Source organism: Manis javanica, chromosome 15 (genome assembly GCF_040802235.1).
Source record: "Manis javanica isolate MJ-LG chromosome 15, MJ_LKY, whole genome shotgun sequence".
NCBI lineage: Eukaryota > Metazoa > Chordata > Mammalia > Pholidota > Manidae > Manis > Manis javanica.
The window spans coordinates 62637305-62663081 of record NC_133170.1 but is presented as its reverse complement, the minus strand read 5'-3'; the positions used below and the strand labels follow the sequence as shown (position 1 = coordinate 62663081).

Here is a 25777-nt window from a genome sequence, read left to right as displayed (position 1 = left end):
CAGATGAAAATCACCATGCTGGCAAACCTTTGGAAAGTAAGCCCCCAGTTCCCTCTGGCTCAATTTCTCCCTGCATCAGGGAACTACAAAAGTTAAATTCCACAGTGGAAATAAAATCTGCACTCAGTAAGAAAGGGCATGTCGGAATCCAAGTGGCACTTGGAATTTCTGAGAGAAACTCTCTTCTCTCTTTCTGTTTCACAAAGGCCCTGCAATGCATGAGCCTGGCAATGCAATGATTAGGGCTGAGCTTCCTGTGGCCTTGAACAATGGGCTTGAACTGGGGGTTGGGGGAGGCCACCCGAATCCTGCCAAAGTGTTGACCTTTGGCAGTTTCCCTTTGGCACCACCCTCATCTCTTTTTGCAGTAACTCTGGTGCTGAAAAAGGAGTCCTGGGCTTAGAATTACCAGATGTATATTTATTGAGTGCCTATTATGTGCCAGGCATTGTTCTAGAATCTTGAAGTCAGGGTTAACCCCAGATTCATCAGTCATAGCTAGGTCACTATGCCTTAATATTTCTCCCCATATGTAGGTGGGGCTAACAGTGCTCCCAGTTCACAAGGGCATTTTGATAATTAAGCGGGATAGCATAGGACCTGGTACAGAGTGGGTGCTCAACAAGTATTGCATTCAGTAGGATCTGCTTCCAATAACCCCTAAAAACTCCTCCTATATTGGCACCTCTCCTAGACTGCTCAAAGTGGCCCTGTCCAGGTCCACCCTACACAGATGCTCCATACCCTGCGACCATCCAGCCACTCAGATTTTTGCATTAAAGAACACTCTGGAAGTCTAATACAATGCAATGTTAATACTATATAAAAATGGCTTAATTGGTCACCTTCCCAGAAATGTTTACTGTTAAGTACAGTTAAGCTTTTACCCATCTTTTAAGGACCAGTTCAAATGTCATTTCCTCCAGGATGCCTTTCCAGATCCCTCCCTACAGAAGCCATTGCTCCTCTTTGTTCCACTCCTCTTGGTCTCTGGTCCTATAGCTGTGCAGAGCGCCACCTTCTGGCAAGCTCAGCAACTGCGCAAGATGCACCTGGTTTTGAGCTTCCAAAAAGGATGGTGGAAGTCCAGCCAATCGTTTAGACTTGCTGACACAGAACAAGGAGCCATGTGGTCGTGATGAAAGTGGTGTTTTAAGGTTAATCTGGAATCTGGGAGCAGAATGGATTAGCAGGGAGAGGCCACAGCAGACAGGCCACAAGGTGGCCACAGGGACATTCTAGGAAGCAGCAGCATGAGCCTGCACATTGCCAGTCATGCAGGCCTCAACCAGCAGGGCCGCCTTCCTGGCCAGCAGGAGGACTCAGGCATAAAGCAAAGTACATTTTTTTCTATCCACACCAGAACACCCAAATATGGATTGTTTTCTGCCCCAACCAGCCATCTTGTGGATTAGGGAAACTTCTTAGTCATCTAAATGTAGCCCCTTGAAAGGTATGAATTTATTCCAGACCTAGCATCACTACTCAAAGTGTTTATTTGATTAAGAGAATGAAGACAAGTCACACAATGGGAGAAGATATTTTCAAATGCACAACCAATAAAGGGTGGGTCTCTAAAATATACAAAGACCTCTTAATACACCAGAAGAAGAAAAAAAACAACCCAGTTAAAAAATGGACAAAAGACATAAACACACACCTCACCAAGGAAGGTATACAGATGAAAGTAAGTATATGAAAAGATGCTCCACATCCTATGTGTCTTGCCAATGGGTTTCAACTCAGGCAAGTTCGCTATGAATTCAATGTGACCAGAGAAATGACAGTAGAACATTCTTTGGGTGAAAGGGTTATACACAACTTTATTTCCATGATGGCAGATCAATCACTACAATCCCATCCACTCAGAGTGAGTCTGCATGCATCAAGCCGGTCTCTGCCTCTAGGTCTCTTTACCTGCACAGCCGTCTCAGTCTCTGTCCTCATGCTGCCACCACTCCAGTCTCGTCTCTGCTCTCCTGCAGCCTTGTAGCCACACACCGTGTCACGCAGAGCACTGGGCAGAGCTCTTTATATAGAGTCAATAACAACGTATTGCCCGCACATGTGTACTGAGCTAGCCAAGCAGGGCCAGGTGAGATTCCTGGCCACGGGAACCTTCACTTTATCCACACTGTGTGATTGGGGAACTGAAAATTAAAACAATAATGAGATACCACTGCACACCTGTCAGAATGGCCAGTATCCCACACTGACATCAAATGTTGGTAAGGAAGTGGAGTAACAAGGAGTCTCACTGCTGATGAGAATGCAAAATGTTGCAGCAACTTTTGGAGACAGTTTGACAGTTTCATATAAAACAAAACTTACTCTTACCATGAGATCTAGCAGTCATACTCCTTGGTATTTACCCGAAGAGCTATAAGTTTATGTCCACAAGAAAACCTGCACAGAGATGTTTATAGCAGCATCATTTATAATCGCAAAACCCTGGAAGCAACCAAGATGTCCTTCAGTAGGGGAATGGATAAACTGTGACCATCCAGGCAATGGGATGTTATTCAGTGCAGAAAGGAAGTGAACTAGCAAGCCATGAAAAGACCTGGAGGAACCTTAAATGCATATTACAAAGTGAAAGAAGAAAATCTGAAAAGGCTACATACTGTATGAGTTCAACTATACAACATTATGGAGATGGTAAAAAGAGCAATGGCTGCCAGAGGTTAGGCAGGAAGGAGGAATGAATTCGTGCGGTACAGAGGAATTTTAGGGCAGTGGAATTATTTTTGACACTGGAATTGTGGATCTATGTCATTATACATTTGTCTAAACCCACAGAATGTACAGCACCAAGAGTGAATACTAATGTTTACTGTCTACTTCCATTAATAAGAATGTATCAGTGTCATCTCATCAGTTATAACAGATGAACCACACTAATGTGGTCTGCTGGAGGAGTAATATGAGAATTCCTTATAATTTCTGCTCAATTTCTCTGCAAGCCCAAAACTGCTCAAAAAAGTCTTAATATTTTTTTAATGTGCATTTGAAAATTCTTTCTATCAGTCAGGGTAGACTGTGTTGTGCTGTAGTAACAAATGAATTCAAAACCTCAACTTAGGACCACAGAGGTTCAGTTCTCACTCACATGACCATCTGTGGATAAAGTGAAGGTTCCCATGGCCAGGATTCTCACCTGGCCCTGGTTGGCTAGCTCACTACACACATGTGGGCAATACGTTGTTACTGACTCTATATAAAGAGCTCTGCCCAGTGCTCTGTGCTACATGGTGGCACGGCTGCAAGGCTGCAGGAGAGCAGAGCAGAGGCTAGAGTGGTGGCAGTGCTGAGGACAGAGACTGAGACGGCTACAGGAGCAGAGAGGCCCAGAAGCAGAGACCAGCTTACTTCATGCAGACTCAGCTGAGTGGATGGGATTCTAGTGATTGACCTGCCACTGTGGAAATAAAGTTGGGTATAACCCTTTCACCCAAGAACATTCTACTGTCATTTCTTTGGTCACATTGAATCCATAGTGAACTTACCTGGGGCTGAAACCCATTGGCAAGACACCATCTTTGCAGGGCCAGCAGTGGGCACAGCTCCACACCTTCACCAACAGAGACTCTTTCCTCACCCACGTTTGATCAGGCTCCTCTGAGCCCACCCACCTCCCGATCCTAGCCCTATCCTTGCCCGCCTGCATAATCCAATGATAGCAAGAATCCTGCTGAGTCCTTTGGAGGGAATCCCTCCCATCCTTGGTAGCAGATCACTCTCCCTTTCTAATCAAGTGCCTCATCCCCACCCTTGATGTCTGATCACGCTGGCCTGCCTTTGGCAAGAATCCTTCTGGTCACTCTAGAATCCGCCTTACCCTGGATGTCTCCTCTTAGTGATTTGCCATCTTACCAACCCCACCCACTCTGCTCCTTGGCTGTAAATCCCCAGCTGTCTTTATTGTGTTTGGAATTGAGCCCAGTTCTACACTGAGGTCTCTTCCCTTATTGCAATAGTTTCTGAATAAAATCTGTGTCCACCACCTGAGCAGAGACTAGCTCTGGCTCTCTTTAAGATCACTCAGAGGCCAGGCTCATGGTGGGGGGCGGTGAGGGTTAACAATGCTTTTCAGGCCTTCTGCTCCACTCCACTTCATCCCTTCCCTAAGGTGCAAGTCTTTGACTTGAGAGAAAATGGTAACTAGATTGGTCAACACAAACACCTAAAGCATTGCTAAAGTAACAATATAATTTAAAAAATCAACTTGACAACAAAGTAGGAAAAAACATTTGCAGACAAACATGGGAAAGACTGTTCAATTTCACCAGAAATTAAGTCAGTGCAAATTAAGCCTAGAAGAAGACAGCCATATTTCAGCTATCAAATCATCTTTTTTTAGCAATGCCCAATGTTGGCAAAGGGACTGAGAACAGGGTGCTCTCACACAGAGCTGGCAGCATAAATTGGCAGGCAGATTTCACAAAAGCATCAAAAACTTAAAACTTAGTCATGTCTTTTGGCCTACCCATTCACATCCAGCATTCCCCCCTAAAGATTTGCCTACAAACGTTTTATGTTTAAAAAGAAAAAAAAGAATGTTTGAAAGGGAAAAAAAGAAAAAAACATCATAAAAATGGCCAGTAGCAGTGTTAAGAGTTAAAAATGAAACATGGTGCAGGAATAGATTATTACTCTATAATATCAATAGAATGTTAGATACCACTATAAAATATTATATTTAGGGTACAGCTTCATTGAAAACCTCCACCAATTTTTAAATTGTTGGGGGAAATTGTCCACATGTGTGTATTTGTATTTTGTGGGGAAGAGGGCCCACCACTTCTATCGGTTTTTCAAAGGGGTTGATAATTATTAGTTTAAATATTTCACAATCTGAAAAGATGTATTTGCCGTATATTTACCCTACATTGTCATAGAAAACAACAGCTTTGAAAGCTAAACAAATTGTAGTATTTACAAAAATAACGTATTTGTGTATATATACATACATGTGAACACATACATAAAAATATACTCATCAAAATATTCACAGTGGTTACCTCTGAATCACACACAGGTTCCAGGATGACTTTTCTCCTTTCCATTTTACTGAACTGTATTTTCTGAAATTTCTACAATTGAACATCTATTACTTTTGAAGTAAGAAAACTTCTATTTTACTTATGCTGAAACTGGCCAGCAACATAAATTCACAAAGAGTTTCCCACTGGTTAGGAAAAAAGGTAAAGTGTTTTTAAAATATTTCTTTCTTTCTTGTCTTTAGTGGACCTGATCCCTTTTCGGGGTGGGGAGGGGTCCTCCGTCCCCTTTCGGTGAATTCTGTTGCCGTTTGCTAGCATGAATCACAGGCAGATCGGGGGCATGATGTGTTTTTATACATCAGATTCTGGTTTTGAGCTCTTCTGATCGCTGGCACTCAGGGATCTCCAGGCAAAGGCTGTTGTAAATCCAAGAATTGTGTTTCTAAATCCATTATTTTCAAATCCTCAAATTGTTAAGGATAAATTACCATTATTTTCTTGTGGTGTGTAAATTTGTTCATATTCCACTCGTTCCTGTATTCTGGTAATTCTCAGCCCTGGCTGCACATTGAAATCACCTGGGGAGCTTTTAGAGCTGTCAGTGCCAGGGATCCACTGAGGGGTAAGGTCTAAGGACTGTGCACTTTTTAAAGACTCCCAGGCTATTCTGATAAGCATCCAGGATGGGGACATCTTGATTTATCCATCCCACTAATAGTCATTAAGACCCTGCATTAGTTTCCTATGGCCACTGTGGCAAATTACCACAAACTTAACGGCTTAAAGCAGCAGAGATTTATTGTCTTGATGTTCTGAAAGTCAGAGCTCCCACATCAAGGTGTCAGCAGGGCTGGACTCCACCTGAGGCTCCCGAGAGGATGCCCTCATTGCCTTTCCAGCTTCTGGGGCCTCCAGGCATTCACTGGCTGCCCCGGTTCGTGGCCTCCTCCCTCCTCCCTTCTCCCTGCCTCCATCTTCCCATAGCTTCTCCTCTGTGTGTCTGTCTTCTAAAGACACTTGTCATTGGACTAAGGGCCTACACAGATAATCCAAGATGATCTCCTAATCCCAGATTCTTAATTACTCATTCTCCAAATAAAGTCACATTCACCAGTTCTGGGAATGAGGAAGTGTTCACACCTTTGGAAGGGCCACCCCCCACCCCCCCGATGTCCATGTGCTAGACGGCCTGCCAGTGCGGTGGGCACTGCTTTCAGTCCAGGTGGGGCAAGAGAGCTGGAAGATGCAGAAGGAAGGTGAGTGGTGAGGTGGTGCACGGCAGGGGCAGCTGTGCAAACCATTCACAGAGCCCAGAGCTGCAGATCAGAGTGCGGGCTTTAAAGCCAGATTGCTTTGGTGACGTACTGGTTCTGAGACCTTGGAACGTCATTTAAACTGACCCACACATCTGTTAAATGAGAATCACAATAGTGGTCCACCTCACTGGGTTCTAATGTTTCTGGCTTTTACTTTCCTAAAAGAGTTACGAGAGTGTCTGCACCTAATAAGCATTTTGTGGTTTTCCAATAGATCTTTAAAATAAAGAATGGACAACAGAATCACACAAAACTATCCTCAAAGACGTACTTAGGCATTTCCCCCTGGTCCATTTCCTACCTGTCAATACAATCTTGTACAAGGAAAGATACCAACACAAACTGAGTCTGATGGGAAAAAACTGCTCCCACTTCTTAGAGATGGAGATAACTGTTACCATCCCTGAACTTTGGTGTTTTTTCTTTTTTTTTTTAACTTCAGTAAGAATCCCTAAGTGCAATGAAAGACCTAGCCTGGTCCATGTTTCACAAATACATAAAATGACACTTGACACAGAACTTTCTCATGTAACATGGTTTCTTGCTTAAGGGTCAACTGTTAAATATCACAAAAAGCAATGAGTTAGTCAAGTTAGTCAAAATGATGATCCCTTTTTCTGCTCAATTTGTTATAACGTTTTCCGCGTTTGAGTAGGCAAAGAAAATCTCCTGAAAGAGTCACTCCGGACTCTCAAACATGGTAACACTTCACAGTCAGCACTGGACTTCGATCGGAGTTTACCTTGCGCTGGCTTGCAGTACCATGCTGGGTGTCCCCTCCCTCAAAGGAATCTGTTCCAGGTCTTGCTTTTCTATCCCATGGAGAAGCACAACTCACCTTTCATGGCATATCACTAAGCTTTTCTCCCTTTCTTAGATGAGAATGAGCTCTGTATTTTGCTTTCTGACCACATAAAAAGTTGCAGCTTATTTTCTCTGCAGTTTGGTTCCCAAAAGCTGGAAAGAAACTTACTCGAGGAACCACCCTGTCTCCAGCTCCGGGGTCTGCACGTGGGTCATCTGTTAGCCAGCCTTCATTTCCTTTGGTTCTGCACTGTCTGCTCTGAACACTTCCAAATTTGCTTATTTTTCTAATCTCTTCTCTCCCCTTTTGGCAACACTAATCTTTATCTTGTGGTTTTCATCTTTATTACTCACATTTCCTCACAATGAGTGTTCATTAAAATATTTTAAATTAAGACCTTCTCTGCCTTTCGAACCGAGCACATTGGGTCTTCCCATATAACACATTTTTTCATTCTTATCACAGAGTTTCAGACAGTTTGTGTATTATACTCTATTAAAAACTCCATTCCGCCCAAGGTTGTCACAATTCAGAGATTACAGCTTTCTGCGGGACGTTTTGTTAGGGATGTATTCATATATTCACTTTGTTAGCCAGCAAACATGGTCCACCAGCCTGTATTTCACACCTCATTTGATACTGCGATTCAACAAAAATGTATAAAAAGAAGCAATTATTAATTTAGATGATGGAATGGATTTTAGAAGGTTATTAAGTATAAATTGTCACACTGAAGCAACAATCCCTGTCTATACAGCCCAAGGAGTTCAAAAACTGAGCGTGGAGGAGAAGGTGAAAGAGACAGAGAACCCTGGGATGGGGGAGCGCCTCCTGATTATGTAACTCTGGTTACATAACTACTTTTTGTCTCTTGGAACCTTTTTTATGGCTTCCAAAGATAAAGCAAACTTGATTCTTACAAACCCCAAAGTAATAACCACAGCCTACATTTTCCTTCAGTTTAAAACATCACCACTTATCAACCCAATATTTCAACAAAATCAATTTCCTATGCATAGACCACGGATCCTGCTCCTTACACACCCAGTGGTTCGACTTGGGATTTTTTGGCTTAAAATAAGGATGGTGGGAAAGCAATATGCATTCAGTAGAAACCACACTTTGATATTGGATCTTTTCCCAGGCTAATGACATCACCCTCCTGGGATGCTGGGCAGGGCAGCGAGCCGCATCCCCTGGTCAACCACCAACCCCAAGAGTCAAGCAGCCAACACACTGACAACCATCCGACAACCACAGGGCCATTCTGTTTCTCACTTCGGGTTCAGCATTCAGTACATTACATGAGCTATTGGGCACCTTATGCTCAATGGCCGGCTTACGTAGGTGTTCTGAGCACGCTTAAGGTAGGCTGGACAGAGCTGCAATGTGCGGTTAGTTAGGTGTCTTACATGCATTTTTCGCTTCTGATATTTACACCTTGGGATGGGTTTATCTGGATATAATTCCACTGTAAGTCGAAGATATGTATACCCACACAGTGATTTCTGAGGGCACAAGTCGGGGCATCCCTGGGCAGACAGCACCTTGGCCGAGTGCAGCAAGCACCATGAATTGCCCACTATTCTCCCACCCTTCTTCCCTTATAGCAAAGACCATCTCCCACTAAAAAGCCATAAAACCAGACATTCATCTTCCCAGACTACCCTGCTTGTTGGGCAAAGGTATGGAACCCACCACATACCAATGATCTAAAGGGGAGGCACTCAGGGGTATTGTTGGAAAGGTCTTATCCCCTGGTAGAAAGAAGGATAGGAGGAGAAGCCCCCACCCCTCCAGTCTTTGTATACAGCTGGGTGAGTCTGTGATGCCTGGAACCGCTGTAGCCATCTTGCACCCATGAGAAACAAGATGGATGGTGACAGCCAATGGACTGGGTACCATAAGGACAGAACACACCTGGATGACACAACTGTACTGCTGAACTACGAAGCCACCCCCCCAAACTTCTTGTCCTGCGAGTTGATAAAGCCCTACTTCACAGCTGCTCTTAGGGGGTACTTTTTATGGGCAACAGAAAGCACCTGAGCAAATGTAAAAATCCCAGGCACTCTCCGAATACTGACAATGCAGGATGTGGGAATGCTCAGCAGGCAGATGGAGATTTCCAGGGACACGTGAGGTGGCAGAGCAAAGGCTCTGTCGGGATGTAAAGGGGGCAACTGGAAAAATTGAGTCTGGAGTGAGAGGTACCCAGGCACTAGAGCAACATTCCTAACAGAAGGCTCTTGACCACTCAACCTCAGTCACTTCCTTCCCTTTGAAAGATATCTTCAAAAGCAGGTAACACGGGATCCTAGCTGAGGTTGGCAGGGGCACCGGGGCAGAAACAGCACTCTGCATACAAATCCACTGGGAAAGGCAATCTGTCCATTGTTTGTGTACCACCCCACCCCACGCTGCCTCTCATTCACTCATGGAGTGTCCCCTCAGTGCCCACTGTGGACCTTGGACAGTTTAAATACTGGAGAAGGTGGCAAAGAGAACAGGGTATGACACTAGAAGGTGACAACAGATCTGGGGATCAGTCTCACCCTGGCTGAAGCATGAGCCTTTGGTGGTTTTAAAGTGAAGGGGTGCCTGCCCAGCCCAGCTCATCTGCCCAACCACATAAGCAACCCCACAGAAAATGGGTGTTTAATAAAGGGCAGAGAAAGAAGAGGCAAGGAGGCTGCAGATAAGGCTGCTGTGGCAGGAGTGGGAGCTCTGTCTGTCTGCTGGGCACCCTGGGACGTTAGCAATGACCTCCTCCCTCTGCTTCCCATGTGAGCTCAGCCCCCAAAGATGCAAGGCTGGTATCTGGGCTGGAAAGGACAAGCTGCCTGCCAGCAATGCCAAGTTCACTCAGCTTAACACTCAGAAACCATATGCCATCACCCAGGGGCGATATTTGCAGGATGACTACATTGAAGCACTAAGAGACAATTACACACTGGCTACAGCCACCCTCCGTTTGCTCCTAGAAGTACATTTCCCCTCAGCCTCTGAAATCATTTTTATTTCCCTCATTTCATTCTTCAACTCTTCACTGCAAACGATAACAATAATAATAATAAATTCTTAAAATGTGGTTCCCAAACCCTGTGCAAATGTGACTTCAGGTAATTTTAGGGACTGCTAACTGAATTAGGGCATCAGTGCAGGAAGATCATTGAGAATAAAACCTCTTCCAGAAGCATTTTCCGTAATGGAGCCACTCAGAAGCTGGAAGATGGAGCTTTGCTGATAAGCCCAAAGGAGCACATTCCCCATGAAATACAGAGGCATCATTACTTATACCCAGGTTATTTGCTATCAGCATTTGCAGCCAGCACCAGCCCCACCCCTACTGAGGTGGCTGGAGGATCTCAGCGCTCACCTGCTCTGTGTGTCTGGGCGGTGGCCCACACAGGTGAGGGTGGCCGTGGTCTGCACACTGCCATTGTCTATTTCTTCCTGGACGGCCCACTGGTCGCTGCTGATTCTCACTGCCATGATCCTCACACCTGCTGCTGCCTTAATTCTGCGGGGTGGAAAAATAAAACACACACGTATATATATAAAAAACCATTTCAGTTCAAAACAGGTGGTAAAAATATGGAGCTAGAGCAGGATTCCCCTTCCCTCTGGGCGATGTAGGGAGGAGTGGCAGTAAATTGCTTTCCTCTGAAAACTAAGCATTCCTTTATTTGACAAGCCCTAAACTAGGAGCCCCAACATTTGGCCACGTGCACTGATTCTCTATTTAATCCATGTATTGGGAACCAGATCGCTTCCTGCTTCAGGGGCCCCCATGTGATGGAAATGGGCATGAGCAGGTGGGCCAGCAGGGCCTGCACTTCACCTGGTGAGGGGGAGGGTAGCCCGAGGCAGAGGTGGCAGGAGAGGCTGTGGGGCTGTGGCGGCCCAGCAGATGCCACCCAGGGGACCTGGAGGAGGTGAGTGGCACTGCCACCCAGGGAGAGGGAAGTGATGGGTGCCTGTCATCCTTAGGATAAGAACAAACACCACATTCAGGCAGGTAACATGGCCAGGCACTGCCTGGTACTATGCTGGCTGAACTTCTTTCCCAAGAAAAGAATCCGAGGACCCAGGTGCTTTGGCCAAGGAGAGTTTGCAGCCTGGCTTGCCTCCCATTTGTTCTGCTCTGAAAATGATCCTCTGGGGCTAGGAAATGGAGCACAACTTCTCTAACATCAGGGATCTCACAGGCAGCAAGCAAGCTCTCCAACAACGGCTCTGGGACCTGCCGGGTGCTGTGGGCATGTCTGGAAAGCATGAGGAGGAAGGCATGTCTGCAGAGCACCCCACTGTCACTGTGCTGAGATGTAAGTGATACCAAAGAGGCGTGCTTGGGCACTGCAGAGGGTCAGCATGTGCTTAGCTGGGAAGGTGCTGCCCCTCCCTGCTTCCCAGAGCCCTGTGCACCAGCCAGAAGTGCCCAGGGAGGCTCTGGGCACCCTCTCCCACAGACACATCAAAAGAAGGATTATTCAGCCATAAAAAGGAATGAAGCACTGACACACGCTACAATGTGGGTGCACCTCAGAAACGTGATTCTAAGTGGAAAAGAAAACAGACACAAAAGGCCACCTAGTGTATGATGCCATTCATATGAAATGTCCAGAGCAGGCAAATGCATAGAGACAGACAGTAGATGGTGGTGGCAGGGGGCTGGGGGGCCAGGGGTGCGGGGTGAGTGCTCACCTAACCAGTATGGGGTCTCCTTTAGGGGGCATGAAAGTGCTTTGGAACCAGTTATTGTTGGTGTTCGCACAACACTGTGAATGTACGAAATGCCACTGAATTGTTCCCTTGGAAATGATTAATTTTAGGTTCTGTGAATTTTATCTCAATCTAAAAAAGAAAGACAATGGGAAAGAACCGATGAATGACTCTTCCCAGGAGTGGTTGAAACTTTAAAAAGGAACTTATCAAAATCAAAACATCTTTAAAACCTAAAGAAGAGATCCTCTAAAGGCAGGATTTCAAGCAGCAGGAGAGAGTGTTCTGGACTCAAGAATTACCTTAAAGCTCCTGATTTTCCCACCTACCATAAAGAGCCCTGGGAGTAGAATTAGGGGATTCAAATACCTGCATATCTAATTAAGTAGAAAATAAATGTTTCTGCATCCTTTATTCTCTTCCCTGTAGGTCCTTACACAAACACTAAGACATTCACCTGCCAGCCCTTGCACACGGCATTTTCCTGGGAAATCCCAGCCAACACAAGCAATTCCCTCCCAGGACTCAGATGCTACTCTCTGCCTTGACTTGATCACGTTTCCTGCTGAATTCTGGTAACTAAACTTGCTACCTCTCAAAGCTTTATTTCTCGCCATCATGATGTTCTAGGAATTAATTTATGTAAAACATGAATAGAGTCATCCTGTTCTGTCCCTACTTGTAGCCATTACATCTAGCTGCCAAAGGGGCCATTTCAGAGAATGTTCCAGAACTTATGTCTTGCTAAGCAGAGTCCTCCCAGAGCCGAGGGTACCACCTTGCTTCTATTTTAACAGCTCATCATGTTCTTGCACATATGCACAACTGCTCACAGAGGTCTTTCTCCAAACAGCACCAGGGGCGGAATTATCATTGCTGTCCTTGAAGTCCAGATGAGTAACTGCAACCCTCCCATCCCCAGGAGTAAGTTACTAGCTGGACGTCACAGAGCTGAGGAATGGCAGAGCCCAGATAAGAAATCAGATCCCCTCACTCCCAAACCTGCTCCCCTTCCTACCCACTCTGCTGCACATGTGCATCCTTTATGGCCTGCAAATGCCCCAGTGATTAAGCCTGCCACCACCCAAATGGCTGGATGAACCTCCAAATATAATGTTGTATAAAAGAAGCCAGGTACCAAAAGGGGCACCCATACAATCCCCTTTATGGAAAGTCTGAAACAGGCAAACTGATCCGTGAGATTGAAGTAAGCACCATGGTCACCCTCTGGGGGAGTAACGGGAAGGTCCCCAGGGGGCGGCTTCTGGGGAAGTAGCGATGTTCTGTTTCTGCTTCTGGAGGTGACCACATGGTGGGTGTGAGGACTCAACAGGCTGGGCTCACTTATGAGAGCTTTTCTGAACATATGATGTAGTTCAGCGTAAGATTCAAAACAAAGCAAGAAGACCTCTTGTTTGTACCAGGGATGCAAGTCCAGCCAGGGGACATTCACCACTGCAGGTGATTTCTCCACTGTCCTGCTCAGTAAGAAGCCTCAAGACAAGTAAGCCCCCACCACTGAGGACACATAGGGGCTGCTTCCCGAGCCTCCATCACCTCTTGAGGTGTCCAGGGCCCTGCCCTTGTTCTGAGGGGCACAAGGATCTGAAACTTTGACCTTACCTATGATGAGGAAGAGTCTTAGAGTCCACATGAGCACCCCTCCTAGTTGGCCCAGGGCTAGGTGACTGCCCAGCAGCTATAGGTAAGTAGGGAGAAAGACATTTCAACTCCAGGCCAGCCTGCACCCAGCAGGAACAGGAGACAAGACAGAGACCGTAGTGTCTCCAACTCATTCCCCTGCATCTTTTTACCCCACAGCATCTACCACCTCGCAGGGAACAGGAAAACTTGCTTGGTTAGTGCACCTGAGTCTTTGTGTCTTAGACCATCTACTTTAAAACTAAATACTCAGTCAGGAGAGAAATTGGGGACCAACAGAGGGAAGGCTTAGAACCTCACCCCCCCTGTTTTGAGAGAAATCTTCTGCATCCGTGGATGTTTTGTTGCCCTTGTCTAGCTTGGATTAATACTTAGTCTATAGGCACAGACCTGATCATCTACATTTGCCCTCTTACAGCACTAAATTATGTTTTCTACCTTTATCTTGCATCTATCTACCACTTCAGCATTTTATTTAAAAAATAATAATAATAATAATAATAATAAGGGAGAAATGTGGGATTCACATATAAATCAAGTATAAAAATCAAATGAATAATCATATCTGACTTGATTGTTTATAGTTCATGATGAGTGATCAAAACCGAAAGTTTCTGTGATATGACTGCCCTTGCACTGTTCACCATGTAAGAACTTATTCACTATGTAAGAATTTGTTCACCATGTAAGAACTTGTTTGTTATGCTTCAGAAGATCGGAGACTGTTGAGATATAGGCTTGGGGTTGATTAATGACTGTGCATCGAGTCCCCTATACAGAATTTTATTGTTGTTAACAACCACTTGATCAATAAATATGAGAGATGCCCTCTCAAAAAAAAACAAAAACAAAATCAAAAAAGAACTAAATACTCAACTCTCAGCAGGGTTTTTGGGTTGTCTCATTGTTTACACAGTGGGTGTGAAGTAAAGGATTAACCCTGTGCACTGACAGGCTCTCTTCTTGTGGTCACAATATAGCTGCAGCAGCTCCAAATCTCATCCTCATCCACAAAGAAAAAGCAAAATCCTCTCCCCTAGGACAAAACCCTACAGCCAGGTTTTCAATGATTGAATCAGACTGAGTATTTAACCTTGGACCAGTAACTATGGCCAGCAGGTGGAAGAACAGTGCTCGCGGGTTTAGCCAGTCAACAACCACCCCTGCACTAAGAGTGACATTAATCCCATTAATCCCAAGAGTGCAGAGTGACTCCTCAAGGGAAATTCAAGTTACAACAGAAGAAATGAAGGCTGGGTATCAAAAACACAAACCTGAAGCCAAATTATTGATGTTCTGCCTCTATCCAAATACAAGCTGTGAAATGGTGCCTGAATTCCAGCTCTTAGTTCAAACTCTTTGCAATTTTAGATTATATTTGTTTGAACAATTTAAGCCCAGAAAAATCCATGTCTTGAATATTCATTGTGTTTCAGAGAAATATTTTTAGGTTTGGTGATATTCTTAACGCTTGTTATTTAAAAACAATATCTAAAACCATGTGGAAACTATTAATGGTCTCTATGCTGTAATGAGCTTCAGGGATTTGGGGGCTGGTCAGGTAAGAGATAAGACCACAAGGGGGCAGTAGCACAAAACAAGCTAATAATGGCAAGGATTTGACAGTTTTGTGTGCTGTAGCAGGCTCTCACAACTTAAGACCTCCCAAACCATATGGCCTGGGGCAGCTACCACCTGGAAGGGAAGGAGGGCAAGGGAGCCCTGGTGGGCAGCAGGATCAGAGAGGTGCTTAGGTCTCTAGGTGATGTTACTAAGCAGCACAGTGGCAAGTCGGGGTCAGAGAGCTCGAGGGCACAGCTGCAGGTGGGGTCTTACGGCTACAGGGTCTATGGCTAACACACTGGGCACGGTTTTGCAGGGTATGCAAAGCAGGCAGGCTCTAAGTGGCCAAAAATATGCCTTATTTGGGATATATCTAAAACAATGAGATGTGCAAACATTTGAGTTGGGCACTGGCAGGCTTTTGAGCTAACAAGTCCCAGTCTGCTGTGAAGAAATACACAATATAGGGGCCACCTTTGGCTCATTTATATAACTTCTTTCTGACATTCACAAAAACTGACATTTATGTTTCCAAAGGGTCTTCATTATACAAATATTTGCTATCGGAATTCTTGAAGTTATGTGATTACACAAGGAAGAAAACGTTGGCAGAGTAAGCAACTGTTTACTGATGACCTGACTCTTCATAAGACTGGCTCCCACACGCGCATGGCCTTGGGTAACCACAGCATCCACCCCACTTGTACAGCTGCTCTGCCATTTGGGTTGGCTGGGCTTGGCTGATTGGCAGCTCTAAATACAATGCAAACCTATTACAAAGTGAAATTGCGAATCTCGTGGTACTGGAGGACTGATAAATGCCAGCAAAGCTGCTGAGAGACAGAATCCCACAGGGGACACCAACCACCCGTCAAGAGATATTTATTGACAATTAACAAGCAAACAGGAGAAAATCAACGAGGATAATAGGTGTTTTGAAAGAGAGCACTTTGAATAGCAAAGCATGGTGAAGCTCTTGGGGAAATGGGGGAGCCCTCAACTATTTCTGCTAAATTCATTCTTTTTTGTGATCCAACTGGCAATGTCAAGTGTGAAAGGAAAAAGGCAATATTGTGCAGTTATATAAAATTGGAGGGAAATAACAGCAAATTGTCAACAGGCAACACATGCTTTGTTCTGAGAGGCACACAGTGGGAATTACTGAACCAAAATTTTGTTCAATATAAAACAAACTTGTGATAATCTTTCCTTCATTTCGCAAAGAAGAAAAAAATCCCAGTCAAGTTCCCTTTGTCCCACTGTTTTCAATGAGATTTACATTCCCATTTTCAGTGGGTTAATTTTAACCGGCCAAATACTCTCAGATTAAAGAAAAGCTCCCCATAACACTCTTGCTGCTTCAAATGGCAATGCTCTCAAAAATGCACATTTTGCATGTGTAAAAATAAGCTTACATTCTGTATTGGTGGGGAACTGGCTTCCTCATCGTTCCTAATACAGCACAAGCCTTCCTGCCTCTAAACCTTTTCCCTTGCTGTTCCCTTGTCTGGAAGACACCCACAGGACCCAGTCCTTGATCTCCTTCAGATTGGGGTAAATATCCATGAGCCCTTCTGAGGCCACCTGCTCTAAAACACAACACCATCTAATACCCACATACTTTGTTCCTTTTGCTTATTTTCCATCTTCCCGCTGGATGTAAGCACCAGGTGAGCAGAGGTTTTTACATGTTCTGTTTCCCACTTTATCTGTGGTTCTGAGAATGGGAGGCACTTAATGAATATTGGTGGAATGAAGAGTCTCTGTGCTGGTGTCATGTGTCTCTGGATGCTCCACAAACATCAGACTTTGAGGACTGAAGGTCCCAATCAGAGACAAAAGCTGCCTAGGGCAGAGGAGGGTAGGCAAACACTGGAACCCCAGAGAGCAGCGATTCTCAAACTTTGAAGCACATCAGAATCACCTGGGCAGCTGGCGATGAGCTCTGGACCCAACGTCCAGAGATAGTAAGTCAGTAGGTCTAGGGCAGGACCCAGAAGAGCTGTATTTTATAAGACGCTGCCATAGGGATGCAGGTGGTCCCCAGAACACACTTTGGATAACAGGATTAGGGGACACGTTTCAGACGATCACATTCTGTCGAGGGGAGTAATGCCAGGGAACAGGGGTGTTTGATACAGTTTCTGTGGTAAGTCCTGCCCTGGACCCTGGAGCACTTTCACGGTGTAATGCAGGGAACTGTAAAGATACTTTTCATTTGGATTCTCCCAGCAAACCACTTACCCTGTGATAAATCAACCAGAGAGAGAGATGCATTCATCTCCCACTAGGCACCTGGAGGCTGGCAAAGCCTGGCTCTGCTGAGAGCTCATTTCAGACTATGATTTAAACTTGAGAAGATTGCAGGGCAGGAACATAAGCCTGGGAGGGGAGACTGCCACCCAGGACCTGCTGAGATGATCACAGAGCAGGTAGGCATCATCTCCTGTCCAGGTGGCTGAAAACCTGAACGTGGAGGATAGATATTTTGGGTCTCGGAATCCGAAAGAGAACAGGAACCATCTTGAAGGACAAAAAGACAACCTGTGTTGGGAAAACACATAATCCATCAGAGCAGAGTGTGGAGGATGTGAATTTCAGCTCCAAGAACAGGAACGTGCAAAGAGGAATCTGATGCAAGTGAGAACTTTCTCCAAGCAACTCACGCCAATTCCTGCGGGGCTGTTTCTCTTCTCCTGTCTCACTGCTCGATTTAATCTTTCATCTAAGGAAGTCAAATTCTAAGCAAACTATATGTATAGCTTTTGACAAGTCAGAAATTTAACATTTTACAAGCAAAAAAAAATGGTTTGGGTTGGGTTATTTCAGTGTTTCTACCATTGCAGGTGCCTTGATTTTTTTGTTGTTTTGTTTTATTGGTTTGTTTGCTTTTACCTCATGGGAAACTGCTAGATATCAATCAGCAAAGTCAATTTCAGAGCAACAGGGTCCCTCAAAGCAAGAGAGAATGTTAGATAAGAATAGGCTTGTCAAGCTAGTTCTACTACCATTCTAGAAATTTCTTCTCTACTCTGGCCAAGGCATCTCTGAGAATGGAAATGTCAGTAGGTTCCCCTATGCAGGAAGCTCCATTCAGCCTGCAAAGCCGATCCGGTCCTCAACCTGCTCTCCTGTGCATTGTGTGATGAGACTGTCATTGTGCCACTTCCCTAACCAAAAGATGGGACTACAATGCAATAATTTCTTCCCTGACTCCAGCTTCATAGACACATGGCCAGTCTCAAATCCCAGGGCCTTCCACAGGTACTCTAACAGAAGACATTTATCCCAGAGCTTCCTGTGGGGTCTCCCCTACCTATGCTATGTATTAGGAGCTGTTATAAAAAATGACCACGAACGGGGGGAGCTTAAAACAACAGAAATGTATTCTCTCACAGTTCTGGAGGTCAGAAGTCTGCACGTAAGGTGTCAGGAAGGCTGGTTCTTTCTGCAGGCCCTGAGAGAGTCTGTTTCATGTGTCTTCCCTAGCTTCTGCTGGTTGTAGCATTGCTTGGCTTGTGGACACATCCCTCCAATCTCTGTCTCCATCTTCACATGGCCCTCCCTCATGTGTATATCTGTGTCTCTTCTCTTCTTACAAGGACACCAGGCATTGGATTTAGGGCCCAGTAAGACCTCATCTCAACTAAGTACATCTGCAATGACCTATTCCAGCTGAGGTCACATTTGAAGTTTCAGGTGGACATATATTGAGGGGAAACGTTATACCTTCTATACAGGCACAAAGACCAAAAAAGGGGCAGGAGACAATGAAATCAGGAAAGTGAAGGTTTTACTTCATCTGAAGGGAGAGCCCAGAGCATCTTACTTAGTTACTTATTTAGTGCTGGTCCATAGCATGTGTGGCAGACCACACAGGTGGTCCACTATGACCCCTAAAACATAGTGACCACAACTTTGTTTAGTCCTTTCCACTTCCATGGGTTGGACCTGTGACTTGCTTATAACCAACAAAATATGGTAAAAGTGATGGGATGTCACTTCCTGGTCACAGTACATTCTAGAACACTTAATCTGCTAGCAGACCCCCTCTGGAGACAATCTCACACTGATGTCTTTCACGAAGTAAAAAGCCATGCTGGGAGACCCATGTAGCAAGGAGCTGAGAATGGCCTCCAGGAGCTCAGGGCAGCCTTCAGCCAGCAGCCAGTAAAGACCCTCAGTTGTACAACAGCAAGGAAATAAACTCTGCCAGTGACACAAGTGAGTTTGGAAGTACATTCTTCCCTAGCTGGGTCTCTGGATGAGGACACAGGCCACCTGGTACTTGACTGCAGCCTGGTGAGACCCTGAGCAGAGGTCCCTGCTAAGCTGTGCCTGAACCCCGCACCCACAGAAGCTGAGAGATAATAAATGAGCCTTCAAGTTTGTGGTAATGTTCTGCAACTATAGATAGCAACCATGCCATGTTTTAAAATGTCTGATTTGGTGGCCAACACTTAAACATCTGGCAATTTCACATAAAAATTCAGATTCCTTATAACTCTTGAAAGACTAAAAGATATGACCCCCTGGGGCTTCCCGTCCTGCCCGTTAATATCTGGCTTTAGCTGCACAGCTGCCCCCCCCAGCCAGGGCCTGTGCTCTCCAGCTCACCATAGTCCCCACCACTCCGACTGCCTCCCTGACCCTGACCCTGAGGACCAGTTGCCAGTAATCACTGCATTTGCTCAATGGTTTTTCTCTGACTTGACTCAAGAGGACATGGAAAGAGTTCTTGTGTCTATATCAGCTTTTCTCATAGCCAATCTTCTTGGGTCATTCATGTCACCATATGGTCCCTATAGACCAGTGGCCCTCAGTCAGTGCAATAGCACCCCCTGAAGGGCACGTATGATAAGCATGGGTGTTTGAGGTCTCCCAGTGACTGGAAGCAGGGGACACTGCTTGCATATAAAAGATTGGGCCAGGATGCAACATGCCCTGCAGTGCACAAAATAATCTGGAATGTGGTCTGTTCATCCACTTCACTTCTTAGCACAGCCTAAAGTGCCGGCTTACACCACGCAAATCAGTCCACCTTCAGATAACATTTAAATATCTGACGTGACAAAAAGTTCCCCCAACTTTCTCCTCTGTGAGTCCCAGCCATCACCTATGATCATCACACCCCACACAGTGAAGTTAATGACAAAGTGTGCCTTCTTGACAGCAAAACTATTAAACACACACACACACACACACACACACACACACACACACACACACACACACACACACAGAAATCACTTAGCAGGGTGCAGGGAGGTTGATACTTTCTCAGGGCCCAATAAATGGCTTCTCATGATTCAATTACTAAGGCAATATTGTTTCATGGGAACCTTGGATTAGTAAATGTAGAGTAATTAAGAACCAGAAATGTTTTTGAAATAAAAGGGATTTGGGAAGTGGATACAGTCTCAGAGATTTGAGATTCAAAATGTGACAGAGGAACATTCTATTTAATTTCAGGTTTATTCTCTGAATATTTATTACATGTCAGGCATTAACCATCTACTGTGTGTAGGAGAAATGGGCAGTCCTAGGAGACAGACAGACAGACAGACAGAACAGAGAAGTTACCACAGATTTTGAAGCTACATTTCTGGCTTAAAACCCAAATTCCAGCTGTGTGGCCTGGAAAAGTCACCTAACCTCTGGTGCCTCAGTTTCTTCATTTGTAAAATGGGACTATTAATAATAATACTTACATCACAGTATCACTGCAAGGACTGAATGGAGACAGTATAAACAAAATGCTTCAAGCAGAGCTTGGTATATAATAAGCTCTATATGGCATTCACTGTGCTGGCAGTGGTGGCAGGAGTGCCCTGGTGCTATCCCCGCCATAAACCACAGCCCTAAATGCTGACATTCCAAAGCATCCCTTGGTGCTAAAATGTTTGAGGGACAGACTGAGAAGTGCATGAATGCTGCAGGAGAATCACCCAGCAAGCTTCCAAACCTGGTCATCTCCCACACAGTCCAGGCAGACTAGCAGGGTCTGCCCACCATCCATCCCCCTCTCCTGATACAGGACCCAAACTTCTCCCTGGGAGCCACCCATGCTCAGTCCCAGTAATTCAGGTCAAGCTGACTGCACCCTTAGCTTCAGGTACTAGCACTGTGTCCTCCTGGACTGACTGATTGGTCCAGGGAGGAGCCATGTGACCCAACCACACCAGTCAGATTACCCCATTCCCTGGCCACAGCTGACTGGCTCCCAAATGGACTGGAGACCCAAAATCTGTCAGGAAGAGTTGAGCCTTTTTCTCTTCTCACTAAACAGCAAGTGTTACAAGAATCTACCACCTGCCTGAGCATGAAACCAACGGAGGGAAATAAAGGCAATGGTGGAAAGAGATGGCTTCCTTACCACAGTGTCTAAGCATCTGGATCCAGCCAGACCTGAGGCTGTCATTGCAACTTCTCAGTTACATGAGCCAGTACATTTCCTTTAAGCCACTTTGAGTTGGGTTTCTTCTATTTGCAACTGAAAGTGCACTGACAAAAACTGTCAGGCTCTGACATTTCTACCACCCAGAGGACCAAATAAAATCCTTCCAAAGTTCACAGAAGACACACATATAAATTTATACCCTGTAATCCAAGGACAAGAGAACAGATGGTGGAAGGACTTTCAGTATCCAACCACCCTTGTGAGCAGAGAGAGCAAATATTAAATCAAGGGAATCTACAGAAACAATCAGAGATCCTCCCCTTTGGCATATCCATCGCTTCAGCAATAAATATTAATAAACAAAGCTAAGGTATGAAAAATTCAATTCACTCAAAAATAACCTGACCTTTGATGGAATTAAACTCATTTTCCATCAAACCAAACCTATTTGTAGAATGTTTGGTGATATAAATTTTCAAAGGCCTAGTAAAGAATCATTTTGTCATAGTAATTTAAAGGGTTTTGTGAGCCACGATGAATTTTTTTCATCTCTTCCTCTCCCACCCAGACAAAACCAAGGGCTCAGCCTGATGCACTGGATGCTTCCTGTCCATGAAGCCCTGTCAGTAACCTGGATACTCACAGCCACCGAGGAATACCTGGACACACACATACGTTTTCTCATCTTCATCTACCATCTAGAGTATAATGACCCACAGAGTTGTTTTTGCAACCCAGAACTTTCTTCGAAGTCCCAGATACACAGCCAGATGAACACCTTGAAATCAACTCTTAGAAGTCTCAAAGGACAAGGAAACTCAAGAGGTCCAAAACGTAACTCAAGATCAATCCATCCAAAAATAAAAACAAAAGCACCTTCCTTCTCTGGTCTTGTCTTAGTCCATTCGGCTGTTATAACAAGATACCACAGATGGGTAAACAACAGAAATTAACTTCTCATAGTTCTGGAGGCTGGAAGTACCAGACCGAGGTGACGGCCAGTTCTGTTCCTGGTGAAGGCCTGCTTCCTGGTTTGCAGACGGCTGCCTTCTTGCTCTGACCTCACAGGGCGGAGAGCAGAAGCAAGAAAGGCTTTCCTGTGTCTTCATATAAGGGCTCAAATCCCATCAGGAGGGCTCCACATGCACCAACTAGGCACCTCCCAAAGGTCTGATATTCAGATACCATCACCCTGGGGATCAGGGTTTCAACATACCAATTTGGGGGGATACAAACATTCAGTCTATAGCAATCACCATCCACCAAATTGTTCAAGTCAAAAACCTGGCAATCGACCTTGACCCCCCTCCTTTTTTTACCTGCTTCCCATGTAGGGCCCATGCAGGTCCTGATATCAGCAAAACCTGTTCTTCTCTCCACACTCATGAAACCGCCTAATGGAGGTGCAGCTAAGCCAGTAGCTTAGTGGCTGAAAGCATATACTCTGGAACCAGGCCTGATTCAAATCCTGGCTCTTCCATTTATTTATCTGCTCTGTGAGCTACTTAACCTCTCTGAGTCTGGTACCTCATCTATAAAATAGACTCATAGCAGCCATCCCATAGATCATGAGGATTGAATGGTAAGCACAGTAGCTGCTATTTAATTATCTCTGCAGGTTGGCCGCTCTGTGCTTTCCTGCTGGTCCTTCCCAGAATTTCCCAGAAGCCCAAGATATCTTTCCCACCTGGTTGTACTGGTTATTTTGTCTCTCTTGAGATGCGTTTTCTAGCCTGCTCTTGCTGGAGGCTGACGGCTGTAGGCAGCATCCTAAGATGCCCCCTTGCCCTCCCGCTGGCTTCCAGTTGGGGTCAAGCAAAGAAGGGACAGCAGGAGACTAGATGGTGGGCGGACAGAGGCTGGGGAGCCTAAGGCACTGGCTTCTCCCCCTAGTGGGGGGTCTGAGCTCCTGTCCCCATGAACCCAGCCTGTGGGCACGCCCTGTCCTCCAGCCTCTGCTCTCACTGGGTCTCTGCCGTTCCCTCACTGTCCTCGCCTCCTGAGAAACTTGTCCCTCGTCCCTGGGTGCTTCACCACCCCTGGCTGGCTCCATTGACCCTGCCGCCACCTTCATTAAGTTCTGTTTGTGTGTACCAGCTCTTCCCTCCTGAACCCTCATGGGTTCAGGCCTTTGCATATATTTTTCCCTGTGCCTGAAGCCTTTTCCCTCACACCACCCCACACCTCCAATTACCTGGATCACTCCTATCCACTTTTCAATACTCAACAAATCAACACTTCCTCAGGGAAGCCTCCCCAGATGCACAGGACCAGGTCAGTTTTTTTTTTAACAGCACCTCAATTTTTCCTTCCCAGCACTTACCACAACTTTAATTATTATTTTATATAATTTATATAATAATAATAAAGTAGAAATAATTTATAAATTATCATAATATTAAATAACTACCTGTGTAAGTTTTTATACACAAACTAGCCAACCTGACTATAAGACCCATACCAACAGAGACCACATCTTGCTTGTTTTTATTATATCCCTTGCCTCATACAATGTTTGGTGCTCAATTTTACACTTACAGATTTAATCAATCAAACAATGAAATGCAGCAGGTCCTCAAAATTGAAATGACCAGGTTTTACCCAATTCAGGAAGAAACAAAGCAAGGTGAGGTCAGAAGCAAAGCCACTTTTATGTCTCAGCCTAAGACAGATACTTCCGGAAGGTATTTACACCTGCCATCTCTCGCTTACGACACAGTTGCACATCAGCAGTGCTCACTAGTGCAGCCTCTGCAGCAAACTCAGGCACAGAGGCTGGCCAAGCACAGAGACGCTGGCGTGGACTCCAAGGCCCCAGGACTATGTCAGACGCACCGTCATATATGACTCACATTTGGTTACCACCCGAATGCTTGCCAAGTGCTTTCACACATATTATCCCATTTGTGCCTCATGAAAACCTGTGAAACTGCTACAGAGAAATTATTCCCACACCCACAGTCACACAAGTGGGTAGACGCAGAACAAGGGCTGGACCCTGGGTGGTTATGGGTCCCCGCCCACGGCTCATCCCACGTGGAGGCCAGCCAACCTCACCCATGCAGGCTCTGCATCCTCTTGGCTGGGTAAGATCTTGCCTGCTTGTCAGATGGAGGGTTCCAAGGCTCCCACAGCATCCCTTTTATCCAGCATGGAAAGTGCCCAGAACAGCAGTGCAGCCAAAGAGGTAGGTGCCTATCTCCAGACTCCAGTGGGTTCAAAGCCAAGATTTGCTGCTTTTTACCTCTCTGATCTAATGCCAATTATTTTAGCCTCTTCAGGTATCATTTTAGCCTCTTCCTTATCTGTAAAATGGGGACAGTAGGGTGGTAGACTTGAGTATGAAATGAGTGGATGTAATTACGGCACACAGCACAACGCCTGACCTAGCAAATGTCAGGCAATATGTATCACCTCTTCCTTCTTCCTCCCAGTCACGAGCAGCCTAACCATTTCCACTTTGGCAAGGAGGAAATTTGATTCCACTTTGCCGCCACACAACATCCCATGGATGGAGGGGGAAACAGGTAACTGGTATAGCTCTCAGCCCACAAACTCAATAAATATTTCTTCACTTTCTAAAATTCAAATTAATTTTGATTCTCAGCCCCATCTGGCCAGGCTGGGTAAAAAAAATAAACTGAAAGTATCGTCTCCAGAGGCCTTCCACTCGCTCTCAGGGGCAGAGGAGGAGACATATCTTTCCGGGTTCTGGGTATGGACACAGACGGGGAGGAGACCAAGAGCTATGAAATCTCCATCATCTCCCACACATGGTGCTCCTGAGATTGCAGTCCTGGCGGCCCCTGTGCAGGGCAATGGTGGGAGCTGGGAAGGCTATCTGCTACTTCTCCACTAGGCTTGGGGCTGGGAAACCTAGAAAGTTACTCATGCCTCACCTGCTCACAGGATTGTAAACTCAAGTGCCTCCAAGGGGCGAGGCAGGTCATATAAAGGGGGGTAGCTGGCAGGCAGATGCTCCAATAAACTGGTGCAGGAACTCCTTTTCCTAAGGGTCCACAGCAAATTTCACTTGGCATGATGAGGACATAATATTAAGTAATACTGGGTTGAAAAAAGTGTTTCTAATCTTTATCAACCCTTTTGATTAAGTCAAATGAAGGTTGCAGTTGCATATCAATGTCATTAACCTTCCCCAAACACTTGAACAGAGACATCTCCCCTTTGAACAGAGAGAACCAACCAGCCTCAAAATCAAGGCACTTTAGAGCTTTCAACCATCCAGTTTGGATGTTATAACATTGGCTTTTGTGTCTAATTATCATCACAATTACCTTCTATT

The 25777-nt window shown here is 45.3% G+C and overlaps 1 protein-coding gene across 1 annotated transcript in view; it reads right to left on the bottom strand.

Moving 5' to 3' along the window:
• LOC108385061 (transmembrane protein 132B) overlaps window positions 1-25777 on the bottom strand; it is a 310363-nt gene that overhangs the window by 133900 nt on the left and 150686 nt on the right. The window contains exon 3 of the mRNA XM_037014453.2: window positions 10504-10647. Within this exon, the coding sequence (XP_036870348.2) occupies window positions 10504-10647 (144 nt within the window). The remainder of the gene's footprint in view (window positions 1-10503; window positions 10648-25777) is intronic.